Source organism: Arachis hypogaea, chromosome 7 (genome assembly GCF_003086295.3).
Source record: "Arachis hypogaea cultivar Tifrunner chromosome 7, arahy.Tifrunner.gnm2.J5K5, whole genome shotgun sequence".
Lineage (NCBI taxonomy): Eukaryota > Viridiplantae > Streptophyta > Magnoliopsida > Fabales > Fabaceae > Arachis > Arachis hypogaea.
In genome coordinates this window covers 78,307,480-78,326,589 of record NC_092042.1, presented here as the reverse complement: position 1 = coordinate 78,326,589, position 19,110 = coordinate 78,307,480, and the positions used below count along the sequence as shown (strand labels likewise).

The 19,110-nt window shown below is 35.5% G+C and overlaps 1 protein-coding gene and 1 long non-coding RNA gene across 2 annotated transcripts; both read right to left on the bottom strand.

The window, feature by feature from the left end:
• Positions 1–1,562: 1,562 nt before the first annotated feature.
• Positions 1,563–2,862, bottom strand: LOC140174252 (uncharacterized). The gene is made up of 3 exons (XR_011863524.1): positions 2,373–2,862; positions 2,180–2,287; positions 1,563–2,093 (listed from the first exon to the last, which is right to left on the bottom strand). It is a non-coding gene; the product is annotated as an uncharacterized lncRNA (long non-coding RNA).
• Positions 2,863–4,924: 2,062 nt separating this feature from the next.
• Positions 4,925–10,717, bottom strand: LOC112703579 (uncharacterized). The gene is made up of 7 exons (XM_025755093.3): positions 9,704–10,717; positions 7,703–7,948; positions 7,118–7,207; positions 6,466–6,615; positions 6,198–6,322; positions 5,461–5,590; positions 4,925–5,351 (listed from the first exon to the last, which is right to left on the bottom strand). The coding sequence occupies exons 1-7, from the start codon at positions 10,340–10,342 to the stop codon at positions 5,226–5,228; spliced, it is 1,506 nt and encodes a 501-aa protein (XP_025610878.1). The 5' UTR covers positions 10,343–10,717; the 3' UTR covers positions 4,925–5,225.
• Positions 10,718–19,110: the final 8,393 nt, after the last annotated feature.

The following is a 19,110-nucleotide window of genomic DNA, read 5'->3' as shown; positions in this document are numbered from 1 at the left end:
TGTTGATACCGGTTTTGTTGGTAATTATTGTTCCACCTTTGGTTTCCACTATTGTCTCTGCCTCCTTGGTTGTAGTTGTCTCTCCATCCTTAGATGGGATTGTCATGCCAACCTTGATTGTAGTTACCTCCTTGATTATAGTTACCACCTTGTTGATAGTATCCTTGATTCGGACGGTTGTAATAAGCATTTGTAGCTGCCAAGGTGTTTTCCTCTTGGAGTTGTGGACATTCATCAATATAGTGAGAATAGCAAGTGCAAATCCCACATACTCTCTGAGGGACTAACTGTTGACATTGTTATTATAGAGGAGGTGGAGGTTGTTGTTGATTGAGTTGGAGTTATTTGAGGATATTGGTCATCTCCCCCAAAGTCTTGGTAAGGGCGGCGGACTTACTGCTAGAAGAAACTTCCGCAATAGCCTTGGGATGATTATTTATGTGCCTCGCATGTTGAGTAGACGCGACTAAGTCGGTGATCAGTTGCCACGCTTCCGCCGCTGTTTTGTACTTTGTCATAGAGCCATTACTCAAAGCATCCAAAAGGACCTTATCTTGAGGCTTCATGCCTTGGCAAAATTAAGTAATAAGCACCAACTCGTCAATCATGAGGTGGGGGCATGAATCAAGGAGCTTCCTAAACCGTTTCCAATACTCATAGAGAGTCTCTGATTCACCTTGAATGACGCAAGAGATTTCCTTCCTCAATCTATCCGTGACCTCCGGTGGAAAGAACTTGTCTAAAAATTCCCTTCTAAGCAAATTCTAATTAGTAACAACAGCTTCAGGTTGAGTGTAGAACCACTCATTTGCCCTTCCCTCAAGAGAAAATAGGAAGGCATATAACCAAACAACAACCTCATCTGCTCCATGCCACCTAGTAGTTGAACAAACTGTTTGAAAGTCTCTAAGGTGCTTGATGGGCTCTTGAGTGGGTAAACCATGAAATTTAGGAAGTAGATTGATCAATGCGGTCTTTAGTTCGAAATCGGCAGTCAAATTCGGATGACGCACTTGAAATGGGTGGAAAGTGAAATCCGGAGCTCCTGCCCCCTTGAGAGTAATCCTTCTAGGAGTAGCCATAGTATTGGTACCTAAATCAATAAAAGAGATGTCAATAGATTTAGTAGGAGAAGATTTAGCTTCTTCCTCAAATAACGCTTCGCATTCAACCTCGGGTAAGATTAGTGAATTGGGTGATACCCCTTCACCACCCTCGGAGGCTAACCGATGCCGAGCTTGCCTAATAAGTGAAACGGTTCTTTTAATTTCAGGATCAAATGGGGCTAAGCTCGGATCCGATAATGAACGCGTCAATCAATAGAAGAAACATAGAGTTCATGGCAACAAAATATATAAAGCAAAATACTAATAAATACTACTAATAACCAAAAAGAAACACAAATAAAATATGCAATTATGCAAATATAAAAATATTTACACCAACCAATAAGTTAGCACACATATGCAACTCTCTGCCAACGGCGCCAAAAATTGATAGGTAGATAAATGTCGGTCAAGAATTACCAAAAGTATCTTTCCAAATTAATGTTGCAAGTACAGTCCTGACCGACGAGATTTCCACTTATCGAATTTAAAATGTGTCACAAGTGAAATAAATAACCGGGAGTAAAATTCTGGGTCATTTTTCCTAGGAGTTGACATAAGATGCTCGTTGTACACCACCATTTGACCTTGCAAATGCTCTAGCCGCTCCAGGTCCTCCCTCAGCTATAGCCTGAGGGAATCAATGTCTCCCATGCATACAAGAAGCTCGTTGTACCTCTCTTCAGACTGCTGAGCTTGTTGGTGAAACTCCTGTGTGAGCTTCTGTACATGCTCTCTCTAATCAACGATTTTCTCGTAATCAGCATGGCTGGTGGCAAAGGCAGAGCCAGATGAAACCGCCAATATGGAGGTGCGGAAGCCATTGGCGAAGAACGAACCCAACCCGTAGACGCGATTCTTGTAGGGCACAGAGGTAGAGTTGTGCCAAACCCTATCAGGATCGACGACTGAGTCATCGGAGTTAGGGTCGTCCCCACTAGGCTATGATTGCTGGGTCGCGGCCTCCAATCTCTGCATGTAGTCCTCCTGTGTAACACACGTTGTAATTAGGATGATAGTTAATTGACTTTAAACCAAACACATTTCAAACTTAGAATTAATTGAAAACTCACATAATGAGCCACAGACTACTCATCAGCAAATCTCTCCTTATTGGCCTTTAACGTATGGGTATACTTGAAGGTCTCCACTATTATTGCCTCATGCTCTATCGACTTAGACTACACATATTGAAACCAAGTAATAAAATAAATCAAGTAACAATTAATTCAAGTAATAATTAACAAAGATTAGCAAATTACATACCACCTTTCTCTTTATCTTCATGAAAGTCACCGTCCTACCGGTATACTTCGACGACCTCCATGATGCCATGTTAGCTCTGTTCGTCGGATGGCGATGCCTGAACACCTCATCAGTACTAAAATGGTTTTCCAATGTCCTTTTAATATCTGGATGGATCCAAATTGAAAGGTGGTCGCGCCCCTCACGAACGTCCTGCATCATTTGCTGAAGTCGTCTAGCTATCTGGTGGTTGTAGATCTTGCTGATAATGAGATCATGTTTTCTATCCCATATAAATTTCTCTTGCATAAAGTAATTTAACAACATTAGTTAGTCAAAATAAAATACAGTTTAAATACGGTTAATTCAACAACATTGGATTCTTACTGCTCACTTCTGAAACTATCGCTCTCTAGTCTCAATAGGAATCTTCGTGTAGCTCGACCATGGGTTGTCGTACATGGACTTAATCACATTGGAGATCTCCTGTGTACATGCATTATTGTTTGGTTCAAACCTATTAATAAAAAACTTAAGATTAGCAAACACATAAAAACATATAAAACTTAACAAACTCAAAATAAATTACGGATAAAAGACATTAAAATAGTACTCACGCCGATCATAACATGTGTGTTGATTATGTTTATAGTTCGCAATTGAAGGTGTACAACCTGCTATTCCAAAAAAATGTGCCTGTAGACAGTAGATTTATGATGCAAAACCTCTAACTAAGTTTGAAAATTGCTAAAATTGTATAAATTTAAATAGATATACCATTTGAAAGACATACATATGTCAGTGAATTACTTGAAATCTTAAATAGATATACCATTTATATATAATTAATTAAAGCTATGATTGAAGAATTAGATGCTCTAAAGTCTAAACAAAACAAAAACCTACACAGTGAAAACTACTCCTGACAATCCAAAGGTTATTGTTTGTCGTTGAAATTTTACAATCAAACAACATCCAAATGGTGAAATTATGAAATATAAGGCAAAATTAGAAGATTCCAAGGGTAACCATCAAATTGAGAGCATTGACTATTGTTGAGTTTAGTAAACAATAATAATATTTTTGGTGATGACAAATATGATTTTAGTTGGGTTGAAAGCCTAAAAGTGTTTTGATGATTCATTTAGTGTTTTGATGATTCATTTAGTGTTACAGGCCCAAATGTTAATGTGAAACCCAAAACAATGGAATCAAGCACCTGAACCTTAGCTATTTGGACCAAGCTTTTAATCCAGCCCATTTCCTTCATGAAAAGAATAGCATTTAGCTGATGGTGGTATTATGGTGATTCGGGTATGGCACAAAGAAGAAAGAGAAGATCATTTTCTCATTAAACACCAAAGAGGAAGAAAGGAAAAGGCAAATTCTGGTGACTATGTCAAATCAAAATTGAAGCCGAAAGCATAATGTTCAAGTCAAGCTAAATACGAAGAAAAAGATAAAAATATTTTCATAAACATGCAAGTTAATTATTTGTTGATTTCACCTTCCTTTCTGCACAATCATTTCGGATAACGTAAAAAAGGTGGGGGTTACTTTAATCTGCTATGAATCAATGGCTAATATTGAAACTTGGAAGCAAAGCACAAGATTAAGGGTTTGGATTTGAAAAATTCATTAAGGAAGCAAGTTACTATTGCTCCTCTCTCTCTCTCTCTGCACCGAACCCTTTGCTTCTTTCTCTCTCACCGCCACATCCCACAACTTTGTGCCCCCACCATCACAAAATCAATAGAAGAAATTGAAATAAAAAAAAATGTGAGATCTAGAAAGGGAGTAGGGAGAGCGAGGGTGGTGCAGTGGTACAATGGTATCAATGAAGGGTCGTGGTGAGGTGAACAGGTGTGATTTTGTTAATGTTGTTAATGTTAATGATAATGATGATGGGATGGTGTATTGGGAGAGACAGTAAAATAGGAAGATGTGGTGGTGCAAAGGTAGAGGGGTCAGGTAGTAGTATTGAGAGTGACTGGTGTAGTAGGATGGCGCAGTGGTGCAACACTGGAATGGGTCGTGGAGTGGGTCGTTGGTGGTGCCGTGGTGGGTTTAAGCAATGTGTTAAAAATGTGTAGAGAGAAGTGGAGTATGATAATGAAAATAATGGGAAAAAGTGACACGAGGGAGGGATAAAATTGGAAAGAAAAACATTGACCATACATTGACTATTAAAAAATTAACAGTAAAAATAAAATTGAAACGTTAAGAATAACATTAAAATAAATTAAACGTTAAGAGTATTTTTAAAATTTTTTGAAAACATTAAGGACAGAAAATAACAGAGAGAAGAGAGCACAAAGCCCATGGTTGTCGTGGTTTCTGTATGCAATTTATTGAATCTTGTTTCTGTAACATCAGGATGACAAATCATGTGAATTGGACGATACTAACAACTATGTTCACAATAACTACTATTGACTTGTTCGTACATAAATCTTCAAAGTTCAAAACTCTCTTCTGCACATCATTGACTTGTTCAAAAGTTATATACAAGCTACGACGACCCCTTATCCAAAATCGATGATTTTTTATAACCTTAAGCACACGGATACCAATACTAAAAATGGGAAAAGATTAGCAACAAATCAATTATAGTACATGTTCCCAAATGATTCAACAACTAAGCCTTTCCCATTCTATGGAATTGGCTACACAATCAAACGATGCTAAGTGCCAACAGTCAAAAAATAATAGACTGCAAGGACAAGATTTTCTATTCACATAGAAACTGTATTCACTATTGTTATTTGTTAAGACTTAGGTTTTTTTTTTTTTCCAACTAACCAAACATATTTACACTTTTTCTCGTACAAAATAAGGAATATATTAAAGTACGGAACACATTATAAGGCTTCATCAAAACTCGATGCCACTATTTAGCTGAATGGAGAAGGAAGGACGCCCAACATTGGAGAGAGGAGCATCAACTCTGAAGACAACGCCCGAGTTCCCAACGTTTCCATTCCACTTTGATCTTCCAATCTGGAAAGATAATGCAAAAAAAAAAAAAACAAAAACAAAAAAAAAATGAGCCAAGGAAAGAGTTATAGCAGATTATTATGAAGAAAGAACTCTCATTCCATCAACTTACGGATACAGAAGCGAATGCAGATGGATACGACATGAAGGCGCATCCACAGATTAGGCTGAGCTTCTCTTTAACAGAATGTATGAGTTCGGCCCGCAACCCTGGATTGCTTCCACCAACTGTGGGACACACACTGACCATGTCCGGAAAATTGGAAGATGAGATTTACAAACAAAATTGAAAATTGAAGTTAATATATACAGAAAACCATGAACTACACCAAAATATCAGCTAGCCTTGTATTGGATGTGCACGGCAACCAGATGTAAGATATAGAAGCGACATTCTAAAATAAAAAGCCTTTGTTTTCTCAGCTCATGAATCCAATGGTCACAATAAACTTAGCTCATGTTTGAACCAAAGGCTAAAGAGGGAAGGAGTAAAGGGGAATAGAACATATCAACCTCTTGTTTTATTATCCAATGAGTTTCATTGGAGGGAATAAAGGTAAAGAATCAAAAGGTGACCGTTAAGCACCTAAAAAAAAGTAGAGAACCACACCTTAAAAGCTAGATGTAGGACTTTGGGCACCTCTACCCTAAACTCCAGTAGAACAAAATAAAAAACCAATAAGGGCACTTCACCTTGACTTCACTGGAACGAGGCTTTCAATAAGGAGTTCTCTTTCAAATTTTTTTCCCTCTTTATTTTAAGACAAATGAAAATCCCTTTGCTTATTAATCCCAAAACATCCCTCAGAGGAAAGTATAAGAAATATATCAAGATTGAAACATCTTTACCTGAATTGAACAGTTGGCCTCACAATGAGACCAGATCTCTTCCAGGCCAAGGCTTGGGCAACACCCAAAGAAAATGATTTGTCAGGCCATTGTACCATTGGCGTAATTCTTGTTCCCCACTTATTCTGAAAAACAAGAGGCATTGTATTACATTAGTTCCCAATTCCCATATATAGGAGTATCAGTGAGGTCACTAAAATTTTGGAACCTCACAGAACCATGTGTATTTAAAAAGTTATTCTAAGTTTTCAATGCAGCTTGATTCTACCTTGCATGAATAGCTGAATCTCATTTCCCCAGGATATTGACCCTGAGCTTGAAGAAGACCTCCGCAAACCGGAAGGAAAGCACTCGTAGTAAGACCCTCACCGGATACGTAGGTTAGTTGTCCATTAGGAAATTGCAGATCCACAAATGACTGGACGCAAAGATAGAAGGAAAAAGAAATGTGAACATAGGGAATTTAAGGAAGAAGAGAGAATACTAACACCAGGAAATCACTCATATTTTATACAACCGGGAATTTTATTCCGCCTAAATACTACAGCAAACAACGACAACAAAGCCTATCCCACTAGGCAGGGTCAAATATTCCATCTAAATATTAAAATGTTGAATTATGATCGACACACGCAAGACAATGTCAGAGTGATCTTGAATAGAAGATTGATACATGCAATTATGGGCTTATGGTCAACCTTCAAATTTTTCTATTTGAAATTTACAATTGTGATGAAACAAGAATGATTATATCAGCAACTGTCAGATTGTGCCTGAGGATGACATAATTATAAAGCAACCGAAGCACTAAGCTGGAATACTAAGATAATATAAGTCAGCACATAGCAGTGCATAAAAACAAATGCACAAATGAAAACCAGAACGACCGATCTTAGAGTCATCATAAGCTATCAACTTACACAAGCTAAGGGATTCAAACAAAGCATGGACATCAACAGCCACCTCCTGTGTTTTGACCACACTGCTGGACAAAGAGAATGCATTCCATTCTGACAATCAAAAAATTATCATATCATGTAACATAATATTAAAGAAGAAGAAGAAGAAGAGAAAGGTCTACCGTCTACGTGAAGATAGAAATAAATAATTCAAAAGATAATTAAGCAATTTTCACAAGTGAGGAGGAGTTACTTTTGACAGGAAAATAAAGTCATAAATCTATTGTCAAAAATGGTATATTGAAATCTTCTGTATCGCTGAAACAAAAAATGCCAAATTAATGTGTCTCATTTTAACTAGCAAACTATACACTAACTTGGACAGGAAAGTTGATCATGTAAATGGAAATGGGGCTCATTTATCAAATGCATGTGAATAAGATACAAAATATAAGGTTTCCTTTAATAGAACAAGACGAAATATGTTTTGCTAACCACAACTTCAACAGAATGTCCACAAATATACTGTTCTAAGATAAAACCCATTTCCACAAACATTGTTACTTTCCTGTAAGTTGAATTTAGATAGCTGATCCTCGTACTTACCTTTCTGTCGTAGCCATACCAAAGTAGGTGTTGCTTTGACAAATGAACAGGCAGAAGGAGAGTTGAATCGCGAATAAAGAGGAGAGGTCCAAGCTGGACAAGAAAAAGAGATGAATTTCCATTTCCAGATGTAGAAGTAGAGCCACCGTGTGATGCCTCTACTCTCCACAAATCTCCCCTTGCAACTAAAGACCCGTCCACTTCTTGTGTTCTACTATCATAAGTTGACGTAAAATTTATGATTCCCTGCATTTTCCAGAAAATAAACACTCATTGGAATCAGAAAGTAACTTGGGCAAGGAACTTAGTGAGAGAAGAGAATTTGACCATAATACACAATCAATAGTTCAATCTTACAGAAAAACAGTAAGAGTTTGCACAATTGATATTTTCTTATATAACAAGGGGAAAAAGCATATTAAATGCCCCCAACGTTTGCCAAAAGTTTCAATTTTGCCCCCAAAGTATAAATCATATAAATTTTACCCTCAACGTTGATGACATAGAAATCATAGGACAAAGAACTTTCATAGAGAGTACCAGATAATAAAATATAGGAGAAGACATCAAATAATTGATAGTTATTAATCAACGGAAACAATTCCAAGGAAAAGAAAAGAAAATATAGCATTGACTAGTAGAAAAATTCCAAGATAGCTTAAGCAACTAAATGAATTAGCTGCAAAATCATTTGTTTTGTACAACAGTGGCATAAACATTAATATGCTTAACAAGTGCTACCCTGAAATTTTCCCAAAATAGCATTATGTTGTGAGTCTATAGTCTATGCCCCTATATGTATATCAATTTCCAGGTTGCCACTCCAACTGAACATTAAGATTAAAATTATGAGGAATCTTGGTAAGTAACAATCAATTTCGCAAATAAATAATTCATTCAAACCGGTATAATCGAGTACTGATCATTGAAATTGTGAGCATTTTAACTACATATAGTGTGCTTGGGTCTGCTTTTGCAGAAATGGTTTTAGTTAGTTCAATAGAATTTTTACTTACAGTCGATTTTGAGGTAAATTCATTTTTACTAGTTCTTTTAAAAGTGATTCTGACAGAAAGTAACAACTTTTTGCTTCTGCCAAAATCAATTCTAGAGGCTTAATTGATTTTGGGTATAGATAAGTAAAAATCCACTTTTATATTGCCAAAAGCGATCTCTGTCGCTCAAAATTTTTGACTGGGGATAACGGATAAAGGGTGAAAACTTATAGGCCAGTGCTACAATAAAATATCAAGGTGCAATTCTTTACAACTGATGAAGTTGATAATCATCTTTCAACTATAACTTTTTGTCTTTCTCAAAGTAGGACTAGTGTAACTATACTAAATTATTAATTTGATAAGATGCCATTGCTCGTTACTCATCATGAATACCGTAAGAAAACTGTGAGCAACAACAACCAAACCTCATCCTACTAAGAGAAGTTATAGATTAGGTCAAGATGCTATAATATCCTGTCCTAATGTTTATAGTCAAATCAAGAAAAATCATAATCCTTTTCAATAGTTCCATCAACGTTTTTCTTGGTTTCCCTCTTCTTCTAGCTATTGGACTATTTCCATAACCCCCACATGGTGTACTCCTTGTTCTATAGGTTTTCTCAAAACATGCCAAAACCACTAAAAACTAGATTTTACCATCTTAAAGGCATCAATCATACTAATCACCACAAATTCATAATAAATAAAACCACAGACTAAACCATAAAAGTAAAATCATCTATTGCGTTGGTTCAGACAAATGACCGGGTCCCTGACCAACTACTATGATGAATAACATAACAGCCCCATAGTCCAAATCAAAGTCAAAAGGAGCAAAGCAATAACTTGAACAGATTAAAATCTCTCCTAACATTAGCACACTAATCATTCTCCAATCAGCCACTAACTAGCAAATCATCGAAACACAAAGCTAAAGCAGCTATAAATTAATCAAACATAAAAATAGCAAATCAATGAAATCAACAAAAATAAAAACTATTACCTGTCGCCTACCCATATAACCAATAGACCCAAGGTTAAATCCGCCACTGCCACTGCCGCTGCCGCTGCCGATGCCGCCACCGCCACCACCACCACCTTCTTCATCCACATTTCCACCGCCGCCGCCGCCACTATTAGTCTCAGCAAAACCATGATTCTTCAACCTCTCACTAAGTGACCCCAAATCCAAATCCTCTTGCATAACAGCAACCCCAAGACCACCACCACTTCTCTGCCTAACCTTCTCCCCATCCATCCGAATCGAGCCCACCACCGCCTCCTCCGGCTTAAACTGCACCGCAGGTAACGGCAGCGACCGGAAAAACTGCTGAACCAAACCGTTCAAACTGGCCCCAAAGTCCGCCCCAGCCTGGCCGATCCTGTTACCAATGTCAAAAATCGCTGTGACGCCGTTTATCCCATACTCCTGCGTGGCGAGGGCAAGATCCCCGTTCGCAAAGCTGTGTGTCGGGAACTCAAGATCAAATAGCTTCGACTTGTGAGGGTTTGGCCAAGCGAACTGCGGCGGGGTCATGTGCGTCTGGATCAGACCACTGAAACCCTGGGCAAGCCTATCAGCAAGGTCCTGCCCATGCCGTTGCACCTCCTCCCATGCTTCGAAGGACCTTTCCACAGACATGTTCTCTTCTCTCACAGCTCCCTCAAACTTGCCATACAAATCTAATTTCAAACTTTAAATCGCTGAAAAATGAATCGAAACGACCAAGACTAATACTCAACGAATCCAATACGATATGGGTAAAATACTGATATCTGAACAAAGATAAGGTGCGAGTTGTTGAGGCAGTTACAACTTACACGGTGTGTTAAGAAAGGGTGGCTATGTAAAAGAAACGGTGAACGGAAGAGTGAATGTGTTTTGAGAAGAGAGAGAAAAATGAAAAGAGTGATAAATGGGACGAGGGAGGCGTGCTAGTGTATGATACGCGGGGGTGTGCAGTGCGCACAGGGGGTTTTGTTGGGTGCCACGTTGCACGTAATATTGGTTGTGGATGAGGAAGAAGGGAAGACTGAAGATTTTAGTTAGAGGGAATGAATGAGTCACCCGTCAAGGATGGATGCACACGTGACTGTCCAATGTGAAGGCGCGTTTTTTCGCGCTTTTGACAGACACTCCTACGGCCGTTGAGATCTCAGATCTCTCGATTTCAAATAAGTTACTATAAGGATATGTTCTTTTCTTTTTTTGGACTTACTATATAGGGATATGTTCTGAAATCCATTTACTAGGTTGAAAAATTTTAAAAATAACTTTTTTTTTCAGCTTTTGACTTATAAAAAATAGTAGTATTAATGTTTGGTGTAATTTTAAAATTAAATTATAACTTTATAAGAAACTATTTAGAAGTTAAAAAAATAACTTCTCTCGTAATATTATTATTTTTTCTCATATTTTTATAAAATAAACACTTTTAAAACTAAAAGCTCAAACACAAAATAACTTATTTATAAATTATTTTTAATATAGTCATTTATTATTTTAGTTATTTTTTCAAAAGTAGCTTAATTAAGTTGTTTTCCTAAATTGTGCTTAAATCCAATACACCTGCGACCTGCGGGCTTTTGTAAATACAAGATTAGAGATAGAAATGAGTAGAGTAGAGTAGAATTTAAGTTTAATTTTAATTTTATTTGTGAATTAAATTTGTTATTAAAATTTAATTTTATTTTATTTATGGATTGCGAATATTACGATTCTAGTTCTATTTATGATCAATATGCAGGTATTGACTATATATGCAGATTTTCACAAATATATTATTATTATTATTATTATTATTATTATTATTATTATTATTATTATACAACATAATAAACATATAAATTAAATATTTAATATAAACAACACAATTATCTCAAAAATGAGACAATTATCTCATAAATAATATAATTATTAAATGTTTAATTCTACATGTAAATCTTTGTTTAAACTTTAAATTAATAAGACAAACACAAATAAAATATTGCAATATAATGTTGTATTTATATATACTAAAATAGAGTTAATTTTTATATAAACAAAAGTATTAAATTTGTTACGCACAGGGGATCGGATTAGCAATCCTATCCCACCGGGTTAGATAGGTTTGGATAACCGTGGGTAAGGTATATGTTGCCAAAAATTTAATGACTAAGGCTTTGTTTAGTTTAGTATAAAGAAGAAAATCATATTTAAATGTATTGAGTGTGTTGAGTTAAGAAATTAACTAATATAATTGATGATGACAAATATTATTTTATTGGATAAAGTAAATAATTAGTGTTGATTGTTTTATGATTATATGTGGCTAATTATTTATTGATGCAGGTCAAAATCAATATAAAAGCAAGCAGCCCAAATTGAATGAAATCAAGAAACAAGGCTCGCGGGCTATAAAGCAATGAAAAGTCCAAAGAAAATAAAAGCAAGATATCTAACGGGCTGAACTTGAGTGTATACCCAAGCCCGATTTAATATTCAGCAAGCAAATTTCCTCTCACTTGTTTTCACCAACTCAACGTACACTTTAACCTGCTGTGGTCAAAACTCAAAGAAAGTGAGAGAAAGCTTATTTCCTAAGCTAATCACCAAAGAAATAAGAAAGAGAAAGACCAAGGTTGAAAGGCAGAAGTCTAATCAACCATTTCAAACCAAATCAAGCTTAGGTAAAGGTAAAACGTAACCTATTTCTTTATACATGCATCATATCTTCTTCTCCTCTTTCCAACTCTCTGCTCAGTCCGAAATGGAATACAAAGGAAAGTTGATTTCTGTTCTTCACTGCTGTGTATCTACGATCACAAGTGATTCTTGGAGACCAAGTAATTTCTCAATGGCTTGGATTCGATTTACCATTGAAAGACTTTTGTGGTTGCTGTTTTATGGCTTTCGGTCAACAAGAGAATGTCAGAAGAAAAGTTTCTACTCTGAGGATTAATGAGAAAAAGTGAGTTTATGAGTTGGTGAAGCACAGAGCTCAAGAAGTTGACCTAGGAAGAAGAACCCAGCAACATGCAAGGAGATAAAAGAAGATTGTCTGTTAATTCAAAGGTAAAGAGAGTAAACCAGTGTTATTGAGGTTTTGTTTTGTGAAGAGTTCCCTGAATAAGATTCTCTACTTGGATAATACTTTCTTTCAAAGAAGCATTCGACTAATATTAAAGAACCAAATCAGAGGCTTGCAAATCTGGTTTATCACATAGCAAAGAGGCTGTTGATGAAGTCAATCTCCTTCATGTTTTGCAGATTGTAATGTACTTTTCAATGTTTATCTTTCTGTAATTTCTTGAGTGAAAAAGCATAGTGAGAGAGCTCAAGTAAAAGCCATGAGTGGAAAAAGGTTGAGTGATACGCTTGAGAGAAAAGCCTAGAGTTATTTCAGATTTCTTTAGGTTGATTAAGTGTCTTGCATCTTATACCTATTAGGTATCCCTTTCTTAGTTGGGTTAGCACTAAGAGTGAAAAGTTAGGTATTAGCATAGCCAATGTCAAATTAGGTTAGAACTTGAGTGTGAAAGGATTGGGTCAATCTTGTAGAATTGGTGTATGTAATACTTTTAACTATAATGAAAATTCCTCTATTGTTGTGGAGGAGACTAGACCTAGGTTGCATAGCACAAGGCAACCGAACCAGGATACATGCTGGTGTTAGCTTTTCTCTTCTCTGTTGTGTTCTATTTTCTGATATTCATGAGACAAAAATAAATTGTCTCGTAAATTTTCGCTGTTGAGTATAAATAGAATCAGAATTAAAAGTTTGTTAAAGGGTCTTTTCAGTAACTTAAAGGAAGGCATAAATTCAACTCCCCTTTTCTAAGCCTACCACAACCTTCAGAGCGCTTCTTTTTTATTTTTGGATATTTTTTCTGCTCTAAACACATAAATAAGTTTACAGTTAGAAGTTTAGAATGTATTTATTTTGGCATTTGAAAGGAAAAAACATGTTCAATTCTTCAATTTTCGGTTTGGCTACTTTTTTTTTAAGACAACTGTGACTCAAAACCACGTTTACAGAAAGAAACAATTCTTAGTTTCTGTGTTCACTAATTGGCATTTAGTCATTAACTATAAACTTTTATTTTTCTCCTACTAACATTACTCTTTATGCATATTATTATTTTATTTATGAAATTTTTATTATTTTTCTTTATATGAGTTTTTTATTATTTATTATTTTTATTTTTTGTTAATTTTTTTAGTTTAACATTGTACACTTGTACTGTATTTATTATTATATTTTTATAATATAATTTATTAATCCCATTAGATAAAGTAAATTAAACAAAAAAATTAATCATGAATAATAATAATAATAATAATAATAATAATAATAATAATAATAATAATAATAATAATAATAATAATAATAATAAATTATAGCGTACTAAAAAAGTACGAAGAATATTAGAAAAAAAAATACTATATAAAAAACATACGAAAAAAATGTAAAAAATAAACATGTTTAAAAAAATAATATTATAAATTAATGTCATGTCCTTTTTACTAATTATCTATTTAAAAGTGATTTTAACTAATATTATTTAAATAATATTTATTTTATTAAAATTAATTTTGGTATGTTGCTAAACATGAATCATAAATCATGTTGACACAATCTTATTTCTACGCAAATTTAATTATATAAAATCACTTTCATTCAAACTACAATTTGACAAACGCCAATTTAAAGGCACACTTAGCTTCTATGTGTTGCCATTGGACAATTAATTGAAAAATTTTATTTTTATCCTATCAATTCTATCATTTATTTTCTTCTATAAAAATGAGCAAAAAGAACAATATGCTTTCACCTCTGTTTTGCTGTAGTCTTTGATTCCAATAGTTTTTTCATACAAAATTTTTAGATTTGTTTCAATCACTACCAACTAAATATTTTAATCTTTTTTAATTATTTTTAGAACTCTTTTTTATATTTTAATTTTTTACTTCTTTTTTATCGTATTTCTTTTATTTATATGATAAATATGAGCTTTTTATAATTTTTTTAGCATAATTATCAAATCCTGTCATCCCAATTATTAACTCAAGTCATTATCTAAAGGCTGAAGCGGTTAAGTAATAGACCTGGTCAAACTTAGTCAAATCCAATAAAATTTAGTCAAATTCATCCAAAACCGATTTAATCTGATTGGCCAAACCTGATTAAACTAATGAAAATATTATTTTCTATACATAACTTTTTTATTAAATGTATTACGTAAATAAAATTAAATTATATTTACAAATTTAAAAAAATATTTTATTAATTGCAATATATTTTTTATTTCTATAATTGTTATTTTTATTTTATTTTTTATAAATACTTAAAGAGTACAATAAATATTAATTTATAAATAGTTGAAGAGTATAATAAATATAAACTAATTCAAGAGTTATTAAAAATTAAAAATAATAATTAAGTGAATACAGAATAAAACTAAAGAAAAAAGATATTTATGATTAAAACAAAAAAAATAAAATTTTATATAATTATTTAATTATAATTCATCAGTTGAATTTCAATTTGTAACATTTTACCATACAAATTTTTACACTTAAGTTGTAAATCAGAGGTGGTGAGATATTACAACATTTAAATAATATATATGAAAATAGTTTAACTAGGAGCCTTGAAAGAAAAGATAAACAAAATCAAAGTAAAAATCGTGTCACACTTAAAACGTTAAGAATAGAAGTGTCGATAAACAGAAGTGAAAGATATATATATATATATATATATATATATATATATATATATATATATATATATATATATATATAGAGAGAGAGAGAGAGAGAGAGAGAGAGAGAGAGAGAGAGAGAGAGAGAGAGAGAGAGAGAGAGAGAGAGAGAGAGAGAGAGAGAGAGAGAGAGAGAGAGAGAGAGAGAGAGAGAGAGAGAGAGAGAGAGTCTTGACCTGCGAAGTAAAGGCCGGCTAGAAATATATATAATCCTAAAATACAACAAAAGCATAAACATAAATCTTGTTTCTCCAAAATTAACCTCTAAAAAGGATATATAAGTTAATATATATATATATATATATATATATATATATATATATATATATATATATATATATATATATATATATATACTTATGCTAAGTACAAAATAAAATTTCAAGAGAGTCTTTGCTTTCTAGAGAGAATCCAGCACGCTTAGCGAAGTGCATCAAGTCTTGTATCTGAAAATAGAAAATTCTCGAAACAGGTGAGAACTAAAAGATTCCCAACAAGGTAACAGTTCAAAATATAGACGATGTAAAACTACTCGAAGCCACTAGGTAATCCTAAACTCCAACAAACAAGATCCAAGCCTCATGTTATACTAATCTAAAATCGGGTAAACGCACTACATATCGTACTATGCTCATGATCCAACTCTTCAGTTCCTTTAACATTCCTCTCAGCCTGTCTCTTTTCAATTTAATACCACAGAATTTTGGTATTGATTTTAGTATTTGTATTCAGTAAAAACAAATACAAATAATAGCAATTAAATAGAGGTATTCATGTAGACAAACCAAAACAATGCACACTCACAATTTCACATAAATGCATATGATGTATGTCTATCCTACTGGTCATGAGCTCACTTGTCAGTTACACTGTCAGAATCTGACACATCTGGTAGCTAACTCGGACACTGTTTCTCTGTCATGCATCCCCAGGAGGCATTACCCCGGATTTAGCACATGTTAGTCTAAGAGAGATTACTGCCCTATCACTTTCTCATGGAGGCATCTATTCGGGAATTGCAAGCCCGACCATCTTTACGATCAAAGAGAGCCACGAAACAAATGGGATCAACAACCGACCTTATTTTGGCATAACTCAGCTCAGTGCGCAAGCGGAATTCGCTATCGTCCTTGTCACATCCTTGCTAAGAGTAAACAACAGTCAAAATGCAAGCCTGTTATACCACTGGCCTTGCCAGAATATATCTCAGTTCACCAGTCTTATTATTCATGTCTTATGTCAATTTAGTATTCAGTACGTTTATTACGCACAAGCTTTCATCAACCCATCGTTATCTTCATCACTCCAATCCACAATCTTATTCAAATTCATTAATTTCATCCCTTCATTATGCTTATACTCATTCACAAGCCTAAAAATAGCTAGCGGACCTATGTGACCTGGGGTTAGGTATAAACCTCATGCCACTCTCTGTAATGGAGAAACTAGGGATCTTTGAGGTACAAGCTGCAAGAATCTCATTAGAGATGGCAGACAAATCAATGAAACAGGCTTATAGACTTGTAGAGGATGTCTTGGTAAAGGTTGAAGACCTCTACATCCCTGCTGACTTCATAATCCTAGACACCAGGAAGAATGAAGATGAATCCATCATCCTTGGAAGATCCTTCCTAGCCACAGCAAGAGCTGTGATTGATGTGGACAGAGGAGAGTTAGTCCTTCAATTGAATGAGGACTACCTTGTGTTTAAGGCTCAAGGTTCTTCTTCTGTAAACATGGAGAAGAAGCATGACAAGCTTTATCCAATTCTCTCCATACAGAGTCAAGTAGAGCCCCCACACTCGAACTCTAAGTTTGGTGTTAGGAGGCCACAATCATGCTCTGAGCATCTGTGAAGCTCTGTAAGAGCTTCCTGTCAAGTTATTGACATTAAAGAAGCGCATATTGGGAGGCAACCTAATCTTATTTATCTATATTAATTACATTCTCATTTTATTTTCCAGTGTTAGTCTATGTTTTCTTTAGGTTGATGATCATGTGGAGTCACAAAAAAACCTGCAGAATTAAAGCGGAATAAAAACATCAAAAATAGCACACTCGGGAGGACAGGCTTACTGGCGTTTAAATGCCAGTAAGGATAGCAAAATGGGCGTTTAATGCCAGTCTGCCAGCATTTGGGCGTTAAACGCTAGAAATGGCACACAGACTGGCGTTTAACACCAGAAAAGGGTGTTTGGTGTCTGGCTGGCATTAAACGCCAGTAAGGGTAGCAAAATGGCCGTTTACCGCCCAGTCTGGCAGCATTCTGGGCGTTAAATGCCAGAATTGGCAGCAGACAGGTGTTTAACGCCAGAAAGAGGCATCATCACACAAAGAGGGCGTTTAAACGCCAGAAAGGTGCAGGGATGAGAAATCCTTGACACCTTAGGATCTGTGGACCCACTGGATCCCCACCTTCCCCAACTCACTCACTCTCCTCTTCACACTTCTCCATAACACTCTTCCCAAACACCATTCACCCATCAAATCCTACCCTCTTCCCCATACTCTCTCCACCACTCACATCCATCCACTCTTCCCCAAAAACCCCTCATAAAACCCTATCTACCTCACTATTCAAATTCAAACCATTTCCCTCCCCCCCAAACCCACCCATTCTCACACGGATTCCCTCCCCCTTACCCTATAAATACCCCTCCTTACCACCCTCCATTTCACACATCACAAACACTTCTTTCCCCCCTTGGCCGAACCGCTAATACACCTCCATCTCCTCCATTTCTTCTTCTTCTCCTCCCTTCTTTCTTCTTTTACTCGAGGATGAGCAAACCTTTTAAGTTTGATATGGGAAAAAGCTCTGATTTTTATTTTTTCATAACCATTAATGGCACCTAAGTCTGAAGAAACCTCTAGAAAGAGGAAAGGAAAGGCAGTTGCTTCTACCTCCGAGTCATGGGAGATGGAAATATTAATCTCAAAGGTCAATCAAGACCACTTCTATGAAGTTGTGGCCATGAAAAATGTGATCCCCGAGGTCCCCCTCATGCTCAAAAAGAGTGAATATCCAGAGATCCGACGTGAGGTTCGGAGAAGAGGTTGGGAAGTTCTCACCAACCCCATCCAACAAGTCAAAATCTTAATGGTTTAAGAGTTCTATGCTAATGCATGGATCACTAAGAACCATGATCAAAGTATGAACCCCAACCCAAAGAATTAGCTCACAATGGTTCGGGGAAAATACTTGGATTTCAGTCCAGAAACCGTGAGGTTGGCATTCAACTTACCAATAATGAGAGGAGATTCTCATCCTTTCACTAGAAGAGTCAATTTTGATCAAAGGTTGGACCAAGTCCTCATGGACATCTGTGTGGAAGGAGCCCAATGGAAGAGAGACTCTAAAAGCAAACCGTTCAACTAAGAAGGCATGACCTCAAACCCGTGGCTAGAGGATGGTTGGAGTTCATCCAACGCTCCATCATTCCTACTAGCAACCGGTCCGAAGTAACTGTGGATCGGGCTATCATGATCCATAGTATCATGATTGGAGAGAAAGTGAAAGTTCATGAGATCATACCTCTAGAACTATACAAGGTGGCTGACAAGCCCTCTAATTTGGCAAGGTTAGCCTTTTCTCATCTCATCTGTCACCTATGCAATTCAGCTGGAATTGTCATAGAGGAAGACATCCTCATTGAAGAGGACAAG

Bases quoted from the DNA above. Each gene is read 5' to 3' on its own strand.
- LOC112703579 (XM_025755093.3), bottom strand. From the start codon at position 10,342: ATGTCTGTGGAAAGGTCCTTCGAAGCATGGGAGGAGGTGCAACGGCAT. The intron at 7,949-9,703 runs GTAATAGTTTTT...TGGAAAATGCAG, and splicing joins GTTATATGGGTAGGCGACAG to GGAATCATAAATTTTACGTC. The intron at 5,352-5,460 runs GTAAGTTGATGG...TTATCTTTCCAG, and splicing joins CTGCATTCGCTTCTGTATCC to ATTGGAAGATCAAAGTGGAA.